The sequence below is a fragment of the Podarcis bocagei genome (genome assembly GCF_964188305.1).
Source record: "Podarcis bocagei genome assembly, chromosome: 17".
Lineage (NCBI taxonomy): Eukaryota > Metazoa > Chordata > Lepidosauria > Squamata > Lacertidae > Podarcis > Podarcis bocagei.
In genome coordinates this window covers 28,068,694-28,083,761 of record NC_138143.1, presented here as the reverse complement: position 1 = coordinate 28,083,761, position 15,068 = coordinate 28,068,694, and the positions used below count along the sequence as shown (strand labels likewise).

General features: G+C 45.1%; 1 protein-coding gene across 6 annotated transcripts in view; it reads left to right on the top strand.

The window, feature by feature from the left end:
* Nucleotides 1-15,068, top strand: part of PALM2AKAP2 (PALM2 and AKAP2 fusion) — a 228,592-nt gene that overhangs the window by 127,432 nt on the left and 86,092 nt on the right. For 4 of the 6 annotated variants that reach the window (XM_081176172.1, XM_081176169.1, XM_081176171.1 and 1 more), the window contains one exon: nt 4,590-4,660. In XM_081176172.1, coding sequence (XP_081032298.1) covers nt 4,590-4,660 — 71 coding nt within the window. Of the gene's footprint in view, nt 1-255; nt 305-4,323; nt 4,438-4,589; nt 4,661-15,068 lie in introns of those variants that run through there. The other 2 variants (XM_081176174.1, XM_081176176.1) reach the window with 2 other exon arrangements.

Genomic DNA, 15,068 nt, shown 5'->3' with positions numbered 1-15,068 from the left:
ACATAGTGCTTCTGAGTGTTCAAAGCATTTCACAGCTGTTTTCTCAGTGAACCTTACAGCAACTCTGTGTAAGGGTTCAGAGACTGAATCAAGGGGAGGCTATGGGAGAGCGAGGCTTGCCTAAGTCATCTTCATGAGCACATGACACCAGTGGCATTTCATGTGTTAAGTAATAATAATTAAAATTAGTTTTATTATTTATATTCTGCCCAATGGACACTCCCATGAGAAATAATTCCAGCCAGCTGAGAGACAACCAGTAAGAAAGCCATGCCCCATGGAGCAACTTGCTGTATCTCAACCAGTGGTAGGAAACTTTGAAGATCTAAGCATGTATGTGGGGTCTTAAGGGAAGAGATAATCATTGGACTATCATAATTCACTCTACGTTGGGCTACCTTTGAAAGTGACTCAGAAACTGCAGCTAAGCCAGAATGCGGCAGCTAGACTGGTGGCTGGGAGTGGCTGCCGGGACCCTAAAGGATCATCACTGGCTCCCAGTAGGTTTCTGAGCACAATTCAAAGTGTTGGTGCTGACCTTTGAAGCCCTAAACAGCCTTGGCCCGATATACCTAAAGAAGCATCTCCACCCCCATCATTCAGCCCAGACATTGAGGTCCACTTCCAAGGGTCTTCTGGCAGTTCCCTCGCTGTGAGAAGTAAGGTTACAGGGAGCCAGGCAGAGGGTCTTCTTGGCATTTGCGCCCTCCTTGTGGAACACCCTCCCATCAGATGTCAAGGAGATAAAGAACTACGCTACTTTTAGGAGACATCTGAAGGCAGCCCTGAATCGGGAAGGTTTTTTAATGTTTGATGTTTTCTTACGTTTTTATATTTTGCTGGAAGATGCCCAGAGTGGCTGGGGAAACCCAGCCAGATGGGCAGGGTATAAATAATAAAGTTAGCAGCAGTCGTATATTCAGGTTTCAGATTACTTAGGGCAAGGATGGGGGACCTGTGGCCCTCCATTGTTGGAGTATCACCTCTGGCCATTGTTGGATTATCACCTTTGGCTATTGGCTGTGCTAGCTGGAGTCCAACATCTGGAGGGTCACAGATTCCCCCTCCCTGGTTTAGGGTATTAAAAATAAATTCCAATACTTGGCTCTGAAGTGAGTTGTGAGTCAATGCAGACACTATCATAATGGTGTCTGTAGTGTTAAAAAAGGAAGCCCTTGTGACCATGATGTGAAGCAGGAACTAGAGCGTTACCTTCAACCTGGATGTTCCTCCATTGCTAAGTGCTTTCTGCAGTAGACTAGGGATGCGAGTGGCACTGTGGTCTAAATCACTGAGCCTCTTGGGCTTGCCAATCGGAAGGTTGGCGGTTCGAATCCCTGTGACAGGGTGAGCTCCCTTCGCTCTGTCCCAGCTCCTGCCAACCTAGCAGTTTGAAAGCACACCAGTGCAAGCAGATAAATAGATACCGCTGTGGTGGGAAGGTAAACGGCGTTTCAGTTCACTCTGGTTTTCCGTCACAGTGTTCCGTTGCACCAGAAGCGGTTTAGTCATGCTGGCCACATGACCCGGAAAGCTGTCTGTGGACAAACGCCGGCTCCCTCAGCCTGAAATCAAGATGAGCGCCACAACCCCATAGTCGCCTTTGACTGGACTTAACCATCCAGGGGTCCTTTACCTTTACCTAGACTAGGCATGGTAAAGGGTTTGCACTCTCTGATCACTCTACATTGCTTGGTTTAAGCTTATAAACCAATATCTAAAATGGCAAAGCTGCTGGGTTTCTTTTTAATAAGTTAACTCCTTACACTAAAGTCTTCTGATGAATTCTTTGATATCATAAAGGTCACTGGTGATTGAGCCTTTGGGAAGATCTCATCAGACCCTCCAAGTGTCCCTATTTTCCAGGGACAGTCCCGGATTTACAGAAGCTGTCCTGGTTTCTGATTTGATCCCAGAATGTTTAACATTTTATGATGTTTTTATATATGTCGGAAGCTGGCCAGAGTGGCTAGGGCAACCCAGTCAGATGGGTGGGGAACAAATAATTAAATTGTTGTTGAATTGGACCCTCCCTATTTTCATCAGAGAAATGTTGGATTCTTCTTGAGTGTGTCCTGTGGAGTGTCTGGAGTACATATGATGAGAACAACATGATTGTATTCCAGTCCAGCTGAAATATCTGAATACTCATCAGCAAACACACCTTTTCGACATTTATTGGTATAAGTGGTGTTGTCCACACATACATAAAAATCATAGGGTCTGATGTGTCACTGGCTTGTGTCTATTTGCTCTTAGGATAAATTCTCTTTGGTGTTACTCAGTGGCGAGGGAATTGCACTCTGCACCTGCTCAGAGGCATCTCAATCTACTCTTAGTTCCTATGTGGTATTGTTGAGCTTTGGCACTGAAATAGATGCCAGGTCTTAAAAGCTCACATCTTAGGATCAAAGCTCTTGTGCCTATTTGGCTTAGCTCTCCCATCCCTTGGATGTCACAACTGACCCCAAAGGAGTATAAATAAAACTTTCCCACTGAACTTCACCAGCAGTATATAATCCTACTCAGTAAAGGATTGTATGATGGTGTTTGAAGACAAACACACTTTCAACGTTTGATTAAAATGACCTTGGAGACAGTTAGGACCCAATTAAGGTGAATGAGGAGGTGAAAGTCAACTTGCCCAAGGTATTTGGGTAGTGAATGATCTCCACGTGTTTAAAATTGCCCTTAAATGACACAATTGCTGCCTTATATTGATGTGGAGAAGGTGTTGTCCTATGTCTTTTAAAATAATAAAAATCATCCCTCCCAAGTGATTTGAGGGACGTGCTTCAGGAAAATATCAGCCCCCCCCCCCCAATATCATCCTTGTATTATCAACAATAGTGTTACAAATTCCGTATTTTTTAAAAAATCCAATAAATCTAATGTTGACCCTCATTTATGATTAATAAAGGGAGGGGGTTGTAAGCATGGGAGTTAGATCTGGCCAGTCCTCAGTCTTAACTAGCAGGCTCCTTGCCCTCTCATTGGGAGTCTGCTTTGCATTTGAAGAGATAGAATCATAGAATGGTAGAGTTGGAAGGGACCACCAGGGTCATCTAGTCCAACCCCCTGCAATGCAGGAATCTTTTTGCCCAACATGGGGCTTGAACCCACGACCCTGACATCAACAGTCTCCCGCTCTGCCAACTGAGCTGCTAGTGCCTCAACTCTGTTTCTATTCTGTTGTCCCCTCTCTCTGATTGTTGCTGCCCCATCAGCCATCCAAAGCACTATTCAGGGCTGAAATCAACAGTGAATCAAATGAAACAAGTAAGTCAGCAGTGTGCTCAACGCAAGGGAAGCTAGCGAGTATCAAAAGCTGCCCAGCTAGCTAGTGCTGATTGAGCTGCCCTACAGGAGCTACGCCTCATTTAATTTCCCTGCAATGTGGGGAGAGCTGAAATTGACATCAGTAACATGTGCTGGTGCTCATTCAGCCTGCAATTCTTGAAATTAATCTGTTTAGATTTCTGATTCTATGGTCCATGGTACAGGTGTTTGTTTGCTTGTTTGCTTGTTTGTTTATCTGCTTCTACTAACTTTAAATTTTATATACTTCCTTATTTTCCCTTAAAGTGTTCATTACAAATTATAAAAAGCTTACAAAGATTTTTGTAAGCTTTTTAATGCCAGACTCTCCAAACCGCAATTGAAAATAGGACAAATAAGAGTTGTGATGAACGAAATAAAGGCCATATGTTAGGCTATTTTATTTTATTTTCTGGAATAAGTTCCATTAGAGTTTATAAAGAGAGATGCAAAACTTAATAGCAAATATATATTTTTATACAACGTTAAATATAATGAAAACATGGAGGAAAAGAGGAAAAGAAAAGCAAAGGAGAAAAGAATTTAAAAGAGAGACTAGAAAAGAAAAAATACAGAAATTAAAGAACTTCCCATTCTTCATCTGTTCGCTATATATAAACAATAGTCACTTCATCTGCCCCGATATAACACCCAACAAAACCATTTTCTATAAACCAACATTATCTTCAATCCCCAAATCCATATGTTAGGGTTTCCATGTTTCAAACAGTGCAGTCTTTCCATTTTAACAACCATGCTTCCATTGTTGGTAATTGTGAGTCTCTCCATCTTTCTGCATACAATAGTCTCGCTGCCGTAAACATATATTGAAACAAAGTTCCGTAGTCTTTTTCTAATTATCTATCCATAAGAACAAGCAGGAAGAGCTCTGGTTTGGGCATACCCCGTTCAGCTTTTATCCTTTTTCTTTTGCACAGCTGTGTCCCATGCATACCACATGACTAACCTGGTTTTGAAACTCCTCCCTTTAAAAAAAAAAAAAGAGCTTCATGTAGATTTGCAACTGCTGCATTCTGAGAAACTGCAAGTCTAAAACTACCATGGCTGTACAAAACTAGTATGACGCTTTGGATCTAGACAGGCCACCATATTTTTTGGGTCAGCCCAACACTTTTGCTAATATTACTCATTCTCTTGTTTTTAATATGTACTACTGATTTCTGTTGTTGCACTGCTGATTTCTGTTTGGTTTTTTAATGGCCTACGAATAGAACATTTTTTTATATTTAAAAATATATATTTCTTCACAGATTTAACTAAGGGATTTAATGTATGGCCTGAAGAAATAACTGAAAGCACTGAGGTGGAAGCGGCAGCCACGGTGAGTTGATATGAACCTTCTTGTAAGTCTATGAATGTATGTTTTCCTAAATGCCCCATGGCAACCAGTATTGAGTAAGGGACATTTTTTGCCTTGTAGCTTCTATGATATTACAACCTAGATGTTGAATAAAGAGTTAACTTCACTGTCAGCAGAGATCTGCTGACCTGCGTGTGACTCCAGCCCTGACAGAGTGTCTATTTCGGTTTTAGTTGTGTTTTATATGTATTTGCTGTTTTTGTTTTGAGCTGCTTTTAATGATCTGTAGTGTACATCGCTTTGAGCATCGCTTGTTTAGAAGGTGATTAATAAATCGATGATGATGATGATGATGATAGGGCTTCTGGCACTCACGGCATTGATAAGACACATATCTCCTCTCTCTCTCTGTAGACGTGGCCCAGAAGTTTTAAGAGGGAAGCTCTCTCACCCTTCCTGCAGAACAGCCAAAGCCGCACTCGCACAAACATCCATTTGCAGGGCACACAGTGCTGTCAGTTCTCAAACTGCTGATTGCTACCTGAGATATTTTAAGTGCCCCACTTTTTCTCTGAAGGGAAACAACTTGGGAATATTGCCAGCTACTGGTTTAAGCCTCAACTATGAATATCAATGGAAGTTAGATGCCCTTCACGGGCGTGATGTGAGTTGTCAAATGTTCTAACGTTTTCCAATTAGTTGGGGGGGGGGGCGGAGTAAGTTTTTCAAAGCCAGCCGTGAATCACAAATTAGTGAAAAGTATTTCAGTTATGCCTCCCATACTCCCATAAAAAGGCAGCTGAAAAAGGAGGAGGGGAACACCATCACATTCACATGCCAGGGGTCTTTTGCTGGAAGGATTTTCCCTGTTTGTTTGTTTTCCAAAAGTGTCGCTTTTTAATAAAGAGCCTTTATTGAATAAGGAGGTTTAATTACATTGGCAACACTTTTCAATAGGGAAGCTGACTCAGTGTTATTCATGTGATGTGAGCAAAATCAGCAAAACACTTTTGCAGAGAAAACAAACAGAATAGTGGAGCAACTTCAGAGGCCTGCTAGCAAACCAAACCCTCATTGTAGTAATAATAATAATAATAATAATAATAATAATAATAATAATAAATAATACAGTGGTACCTCTGGTTACGAACTTAATTAGTTCCAGGGGTCCCTTGTTAACCTCAAACTGTTCTTAACCTGAGGTACCACTTTAGCTAATGGGGCCTCCCGCTGCCACTGCCGTGCGATTTCTGTTCTCATCCTGAGGTAAAATTCTTAACCCAATGTACTACTTCTGGGTTAGCGGAGTCTGTAACCCGAAGTGTTTGTAACCCGAGGTACCACTGTAAAGTTACTCAGATCAACCCCCGAATTTGCATGCCAACAGAGTGATTTTTCATCTACTATATTGCAGTCTAATTAACTGTGCACAATTTATATTGAAGAAGTTAGACCACATTGTCCAGCAGATCATGCCTATTTAACATGCTGTTGTCATTGTTGTTTGGCTTATCAAACAACTAAATTGATGGGCTTTGTTTTTATGGAGAAACAACGATGCCCTTGACATGGATGCATCTAAAATGCTGGATTCAGCAATAATTTTAGCAGCTAGATGACACTTTAAATGTGGATGGAAGTGTTTTCTTTTTTTTCCTCTGTGTGCCACAAGACATCCTTTATGCCAGGGGTGTCCAAACATTTTTCAAAGAGGGCAAGCGACAACCCGTACGGACTGCGCATATGTGGCAACCGTATGGGATGCCGCACATGCGCAGTCCGTATGGGATGCTGCACATATGCAGTCTGTACGGGCTGCCGCTCGCGTGTGGTGGCCATATGGGCAGCCGCGTGAGCAGGGGCCATCTTCTCACCCCTCCCATAGTGGCACCTGGGGCATCCCGCCCCCTACGCCCCCCCTTCCTACGCCCCTGAGCACTCTGTTGCCTCTCCATGGCTGCTACTGCCTGCTTCCTCCCTTGGGCAGCTCGTAGCAACTGCTGGAGAGCAGGAAAGGAGGAGAAGGAGAGGCTGCAGGCAGCGAGGCCCTGCCCTGTGTGATGTACCAGCTCTGAGGGGCGGGCAGAGGACAGGGCCTTTGTCCTGGGCAGGGAGAAAGGGGGAGCGGAGCAGAGCGCAAGGAGTCTTGATTTTAAAAAAATATATGTTTTGTGCGTCCACATCCAATCCTGCCCCTCTCTAAAATTTGTTGGAGTGTGTTTTTCTTTTTGTTAATCTACCAACGAATAAAATAAAATAAGATTGAGATTAAGAGGTTTTCTCATGATGGTGGAGGGTGTGTGTGTTCTGTTTGTGTAATTGTGGTGGCAAATTCACCCTTCCTCTGATGGGAAATGCTCTGCAGGGGAGGAGGGAGACAAAAAAAATGGGGTTTCGAGGAAGTTCAGTTGAGGTGGAGTGAGAAATGTCCCAATTTTCATCTGAGGAATGTTGGAGGGTATGTTACTTAGGAGGGGGAAGGGGGCAAGCTTGGGGTTGTGCAATGAACCAGCGGAGCCAATCTGATTGTCCCAGCAGTGCGCTCCCACAGATTGCCTAGCCATGCTTGAACGCATGTACACCGCACTGGTGACGCTGATTCTGTTAAACAACACCAACTTTATTGAAGACCACCTGTTAAAGCAAGTAGGGGAACCAGCGACCTTGCAGATGTTGTTGGACTCCACTTCCCACCAACCTCAGCAAGCAGGGATGATGGGAGTTGTACTCCAGCCACATCTGAAAGCCCACAGGTTCCCTTTCCTTGTGGGTAGCAAACTGTACTGCTGGCCTGTGGAGCCTGTGGCCTGTCTGCAGAATACGTACTGATACACCCAAGGACAGAGAAATTCACATTCCCCAGTTAAGTTCAGGGATACCGTTTAGGTGCTGTGATGGCAGTTGAGGGATGGAGGGGCACTGACTGGAGATTGGCTGTTCAGGGTAAACATACAGGTAAAGGGACCCCTGACCATTAGGTCCAGTCGTGTCCGACTCTGGGGTTGTGGTGCTCATCTCATTTTATTGGCCAGGGAGCCGGCGTACAGCTTCTGGGTCATGAGGCCAGCATGACTAAGCCGCTTCTGGAGAACCAGAGCAGCGCACGGAAATGCTGTTTACATACCTTCCCACCAGAGTGGTACCTATTTATCTACTTGCACTTTGATGTGCTTTCGAACTGCTAGGTTGGCAGGAGCAGGGACCGAGCAACGGGAGCTCACCCAGTTGCGGGGATTCGAACCGCCAACCTTCTGACTGGCAAGTCCTAGGCTCTGTGGTTTAACCCACAGCGCCACTCATGTCCCTCCTTCAGGATAGAAGACTGTATTTATTTCCCCTCCTTCCCCTGCTAAACAGCTGGTTGGCATCGTTCAGAGTATCTAACCCTGGAGATTTGCTTTCGTAGGTTTGGATTTGGGTTGTCGTATCTTTAGGGTTCTATTAGCAATTCAGCTTTCATTTCTGGAAGATGGCAAAAGCTACAGTTCAGAAACAAGGAAGGAAACTTGTAGGCGATGCATGGCATCTGTTTCAGTTATTTCATCCCTTTTTACCTACTCAATTGGGAAAGAGTGAGTTAACACACTCCTCTGCCATAGTGTCTTGGGAATCCTCAGTTTATGAGACACTAAGCTAATTTCATTGTGTGCAGCCTGCTATTTCGGTTGCAGAACGGAAATCTAATCTGTGTCTGCCTGAGATCAGAAGAGAGAGGAGCACACAAGAAAAAGCCTCTCACTCAGAGATCATATGATGACCAGTAGATTTACTGCATTCCAATAGACTGCGCATGCATAAACCACATGCTTCATCCCATCACTCTTTCTAGGTCCCACAGTTATGATTATAGTGGATGTCTTTGAAGTAAATGGCACTCCCTGTCTCTTTCTGGTTTCTGATTTTTGGATTTTGATTTTTCAGTGGCAGTTTCAGGGCACTGAAGAAGTTACTTTAAGTCTAATCTATTCTAAACAGCAATGCACAAGCATCATTTTTGTTTTCTGTAAGTTGTGAACAGGATGGCACTTCCTACCATGTCCGTCCCCCCATTGTGCTAACAACTATCATAAGAAATTCTCTTCTCGGTATTCATTTTGGAGGTGGTCATAACTGCATTGGATGAGATGGATTCATCACTGCAGTGATGGCTCAACTTGACCCTCCAGCTGTTTTGGGACTACAACTCCCATCATCCCTAGCTAACAGGACCAGTGGTCAGGGGTGATGGGAATTGTAGTCCCAAAACAGCTGGAGGGCCACATTTGGCCATCACTGATCTAATGGGTTTCCTCTTTTCCCCCCAAAGGCTTTAGCAGACTGGAGAAAGAAGGAAGAGCTTGCTATGTGAATGATAGGTTCTTTTCTTTCATTTACAAAGCCTACCTCTTCATTGTTATGGGAGAACGTGAGGAGGTAGCAAGGGATGGGAGACTTTATTCGACATTACCAGACAATTAGGTAAAGGGACCCCTGACCATTAGGTCCAGTTGTGACCGACTCTGGGGTTGCGGCACTCATCTCGCTTTATTGGCCGAGGGAGCCAGCGTACAGCTTCCGGGTCATGTGGCCAGCATGACTAAGCCGCTTCTCGCGAACCAGAGCAGCGCACGGAAACGCCATTTACCTTCCTGTTAGAGTGGTACCTATTTATCTACTTGCACTTTGATGTGCTTTCGAACTGCTAGGTTGGCAGGAGCAGGGACCGAGCAATGGGAGCTCACCCCGTCGCAGGGATTCGAACCGCTGACCTTCTGATCGGCAAGTCCTAGGCTCTGTGGTTTAACCCACAGCGCCACCCGCAACCAGACAATTACCGGTAGCCAGCATTTATTGTTGGGGTGGGGGTGGTTTGTCATTGCAATTGCTCTGGGTCAGGTCAGGTGGCTGTCAAGGCATCCAGTGACACTGAAGTGGGACTCTCCCCTCACAACCTGCTCAGCCCCTCCTTGGCATCTAGATCAGTAGCCCCCCTCCCCTCCCCAGGATCCAGTTTGGCACACTTGCTCTGTTACTCCACTGACCAGACCCTGCCAAGATGCCTCCACAGGGCTTACGACATCAGGCAGCAAAATGGCGATTGGAAGTTAGTTCAAATGGATGCACTCTGGGGTGAATGATCCCAAAGATCAAATACCTCAAGGGTTGTCACATGGAAGAGAGCACAAGCTTGTTTCCTCCTGCTCTGGGGGGTAGGACTTGAACCAATGGCTTCAAGTTACAAGAAAAGAGATTCCGACTAAACTTCAGGAAGAACTTTCTGATAGCAAGAGCTGTTCAACAGTGGAACAGTCTCCCTTGGGAGGTTGTGGACTCTCCTTCCTTGGAGGTTTTTCAGCAGAGGTTGGATGGTCATCTGTCATGGCTGCATTAGCTGAGATTCCTGAATTGCCAGAGGTTAGACTGGATGAGCCTTGTGGTCCCTTCCAACTCTACAATTCCAACATTCTATTATTCTGACTAACCAGCTAGGGAAGCTTATACTCAAAAGTCAATTTGCCTTGAGTTCATGCAAAGACTTCATCCCAGCAAGTTATAAGCAAGCGAAAGAGATTGAAAGGGAGCACCTAAACTCTCCACAGCGACACCTGTTACAGCAAGGAGCAGCTGTTCTTTCGCCTACAGCAGCTTTTATAGGGACCAGCTGTCCAAGGGAGGTTTGCCTTCAGCCACATGTCAAATAAAGGCGTGAAAAGATGCCAGCTGTTTGTCCATTTCGAAGAGCCCTGTTTTCTTCCTTCCTTTTATGTTCTCAAATTTGGGGATACGTGAATTCTTAGTAAGCGAAATCACCCTTGCCACTTTCTTTCCCTGACTTAGGGGGAAAGCTGTTGCCTTGTGATCAGACGCCCCGTGTCATATGTTGGTTGCTGGACTGCATCACTTTTGAAACATGCAGAGACGATTAAAAAAACAAAACAGCATTAGAGACCATTCAAACCTCTAGGCTACAATCCTTTACCTACTTAACTAGGGTGAAGCCCCACTCACTCAGTGGGACTTGTGAGTAGATATGTTGTATGCAGTGCTTTTTTTCAGCCAAAATATGCCAGAGTGCAGTTCCAGCACCTCTAAGGTGGGCGCCATTGCAGGCCAACATTACCCCACCAGCTTCTTGACTTTACATACTTCTGGGAAGCCCAAAAAGAGCATTTCAAGCCAAAATGGAATCTGGCCAGCGTGTGCGAGTCTATACTTTGTTTTTAGATCTATGACCTAGCTCCTAGCCACTCCTAGTCGTGATTAGTCAGGGCAGGGCCAATTCGTACTTCTTTTTCTTCAATCTGTCTCCCATGTAGCAGTGGCAGGCTTTAAGCTTTCCAGCCAAGCTTCTACTTCTCCACAAGGGCCCTTCCGAGCTGCCCTAGCCATCTGCCTGAATCTAAGAGAACGAGGGAGACGGGGGCGTATTTATTTGACCTGCACCAGAACCAGGGGTGACCACCAAACCAGCTAGGGAAACAGATTGCTATAGTTCTAAGCACCTCTGCGGTCAGTGAACGTGGCTTGTTGTAAAACAAGCGGCTGTTCAGGACTGCCCTGAGTCCCCTGCGACTTACTGGAACAACGTCATGGTGAGTTCCAGTACCTATTTTTCTTGGTGGTGGTGGGGAACCACACCACCAGTTCTGTGTATAGGATTTCCTTTGCAGTTGCTCACCTGCAGTCTGGAGAATTGGTACAACCAGCAATAGAGGCTGCATTTTACCTCTGGGGTTGCTATGCTAAACATACACTGCCTTGTAAGTTCTGCTGACTATAGCAAGACTTCCACATAATTATATATTTAGGGCTGGGTTGTAAAAGTCACAGCTGGGAAGTGGCCAACCCCCTAGAGAGAATCCTCACATCTCTACAGAGTTTATTAATGAATATGTGGTGTCCTTCCAGAATCTCCTGCCTCCCATACTTCTTCTCTTTTACCAGGCTACCCTGCGTGCATGTGATATTAGATATTCCTATGTTGCAATGTAAAGTGTGTATGAAGGTGACCTCCACATTTCCCACAGCTCTGCTGTGTGACTGATGGATTGCCTAGGTTCATTAGACTTTCATGAAACACACAAAGAATGCCTCGGAGTTCTGTTTCCTTCAAACATAAACATTTCCGCAAATCTTTGTGTCCCATTTTCCACATAATTGTATCCGGAGAAGAGCCTAAAAAGGAGATCTCTAGATTTCCATTTATTTTTGGAACCAAAATATGTCCCTCGTCCCCAGTGAAGATGAAAACATTTGTTCAGATATGTGTGTTAAGATACATGAGTTGCTTTGCAGGATCAGACCATGTTCTGCCTTAGGAAACTCACAGAATATGGTGACTATGGTCCACCCCACAGCTTGTACTAGCATCTGACACCTACAGATATTCTGTTTCTGCACATGGAGGTTCTGCTAAGCTACTATGCTGCTGATGTAGCATGGTAGTTTGCTGATGTTGCTCAGGATTCGATAAAAGCGGTGTGGGGGGGGCGGTTCTGAAGAGCCCCACATGGAATGAACTGAGTGGATGGGCAGTAAAATGGCAAAGTGTAAAGTTATGCATGTTTGGGCAAAGATATCTTAATTTCACATATACAGTTATGGGGTCTGAACTGGTGGTGACTGACCAGAAATGTTTCCTGCTTGGCAGGGGGTTGGACTCGATGGCCCTTGTGGTCTCTTCCAACTCTATGATTCTATGATTCTATGATTCTATGATTCTATGATTCTATGAGACAGAAGATAGCTCTATGAAGATGTCAAGCTGGTGTGTGGCAGCTGTGAAAAAGACAATTCCATGCTAGGGATCATTAGGAAAGGAACTGAAAACAACACTGCTGATATCATAACGCCGTTACACAGATTTATAGTGCCGCCACATTTGGAATACTGCATATACAGTAGTTCTCATTGCCTTGCCTCAAAAAGGATATTGTAGAATTGGAAAAGGTTCTGAAAAGAGCAATCAAAATGATCAGGGGGCAACTCTCCTGTGGGGAAAGGCCACAGCATTTAGGGATTTATAGTTTAGAGCAGAGGTTTTCCACCTTTGTGAGTCCACGGCTCCCTTGACCCAACTACATTCTTTCTGTGGAACCCCTGTGGGGCTCAGTAGCCCAGTTATGTCACCCCTTGCTTGCAGAGCTGGCAGCCTCTCACCCTTTTTCAAATACCCTCCCTTGTGGAGCGTTCCCTCAGCCTCCTCTCCTCTCTCCTCTCCTTGGGAGTCTCTGAGCCACCTCTGCTCCTGGCAACCAGCACCCTTTAGCCAGCCCTAGAGGCACCATTTGCTTGCAGAGCTTGTAGCCAGGGCTGCTGCAACAAACAGACGTGCAAGCCTTTGGGAGGCAGAGATGCAGGAGGGCGTCAGAGGAAGGAGGGAAGGAAAGGGAGACAGAGGCCAGTTGCCTGCAGCACCCCTGACCATCATTCAAGGCATCCCCAGGTGCCACGGCACACTGGTTGAAAAGCACAGGTTTAGTGAAAAGGCAAGTAGGAGTGGACATGTCAGAAGTTTATAAAATGATGTATGGCATTGAGAATGAGGGTAGCAGTGGGGAGGGGTGTTATCCCTCTCTTGTAGAACTCATGGACCTGTCATGGACTTTGAATTACAGATAGGTAGCCATGTTGGTCTGCCATAGTCAAAATAAAAAAAATCCTTCCAGTAGCACCTTAATGGACTTTGAAGACACTCAAACTCAGGACGAAAGGGAGAAACGTGCTAAGAGGAAGGCACACTTGGCAAACCCTCACCATGATCAACTCCCGCCCAGAAACCCATGTCCCCACTGTGGAAGGATGTGTGGATCCAGAACTGGCCTCCACAGTCACTTACGGGCTCATTTTTAAAACCGTGTTCATGGAAGACAGACAATCTTACTCAGCTATGAGTGATCACCAAAGAAGATGAAGAAGGCATCTGGTTGGTCACTGGGAGTACAGGGTGCTGGACTAGATGGGTCATTAGCCAGATCTGGCCAACTTTTCTTACATTCTTAGTGGCCAGTACCACGTAGACCTGGAAGAACTGAAGCCTATGAGTTTTATGCAGGAAATCAGCTGATTGCTGCACCCTGCTACGTGCTTCAGATATCTCTACATGCTGATTTGTGTCACCTATGAGGGGGACATGTATTTTGCAGATCTGAATCCTTAATAAGCAATAACAACTGCCAATCATCCGTTTCCCATAACTTACCTAATTTTGCATCTGCATTCCTGCCACATTCCAGAATGCTTGGTTCTTAAAACGATCCAGGAATTGTTCCATGTCTCTGCTTATTTTTCAATGCATATCCAAAAGCAAGACATGAACATTAAGAAAATGTAACTTTATTAAAAGCATTTAAGACAAATTTTGTTCCGTTGCTGCAAGTGTTTTGAAATGCAAATCACAGGCAATGAGAAAGACTTACTAAAATATGCATGATAAAACAGCACTTGATTTCCTCTGTGACTTATTAATAGCCTCCTGCCTAATTAGTATTAATTAAACACACCCTCACATAGGAAATAGGAAAGCTGGAACATGGGAGATAGCTTGCTATATTGTGTGGGCCAAGAAAGAAGCACCACCAACATTAAGTTCTGATAAACTGGGGAAGTGGGTCACAGAATCATAGAACTGTCTCATACGGGGATTGAATCTGCAACCTTGGTATTAACACCATGCTCTAACTCAGGCATGTCCTAAGTCTGTTTCAGGGGCCTAATCAGGCTCCTGTGGCAGATTATTTTCTGGGGTAAAATCCTACAATTCTGCAACTACAACCCTAAAAAAAGCTCAACAACTGCAATCCTAATAAAAGGTTAACAACTTTGGTTGGCCCTTTGATCGGCCCTCACGGCCCTTCACTTCATCAAATCTGGCCCTTTTTGAAAAAAGGTTGAAAAGCACTGCTCTGAGCTATCTAGTGATCAAATAGTTCAAGTTTATTAATTAGGTATCTCTCTGCCATTGAAGACAGGGACGTAGCGTAGGGAGGACTTCTGGGGCAATTGCCAAGCCAGATCTGTCCCAGTCTTGCAAAGCCACTTGGGGAGGGCAGCATGAGAAGGCAGCATGAAAAGACATGGCTGTTGCATCCTTCTCATGTGCCCTCCCTGAGCGACTTTGCAAGGAGTGTTTCCATGGCAGGGTGCAGGGCTGCGCCAGGCCAGCCCTCACTGTCGAAGTGAAACCAGCCCCAAGTGGCACCATCTGTCTCTGGCAACAGATTTTGAATGGGAGGTAGAGCTGACCCATAGCACACAATTCACTAGGAAGTCGTCTTGTGCGTGCCCTATTGGAAATGAACAGGAGCTGCCTAGTGCATAGCAGTGCTCTCCTTCCTTTTATCCTTTATATTCTTTGACTTGGGCCTGGCTGCAGCTCCCTCGCAGGCAGTGCTGCACTTTTAAGGACGGGTGTCACATGGCCCCATTGCGCTGACCCACTCTGCAACAT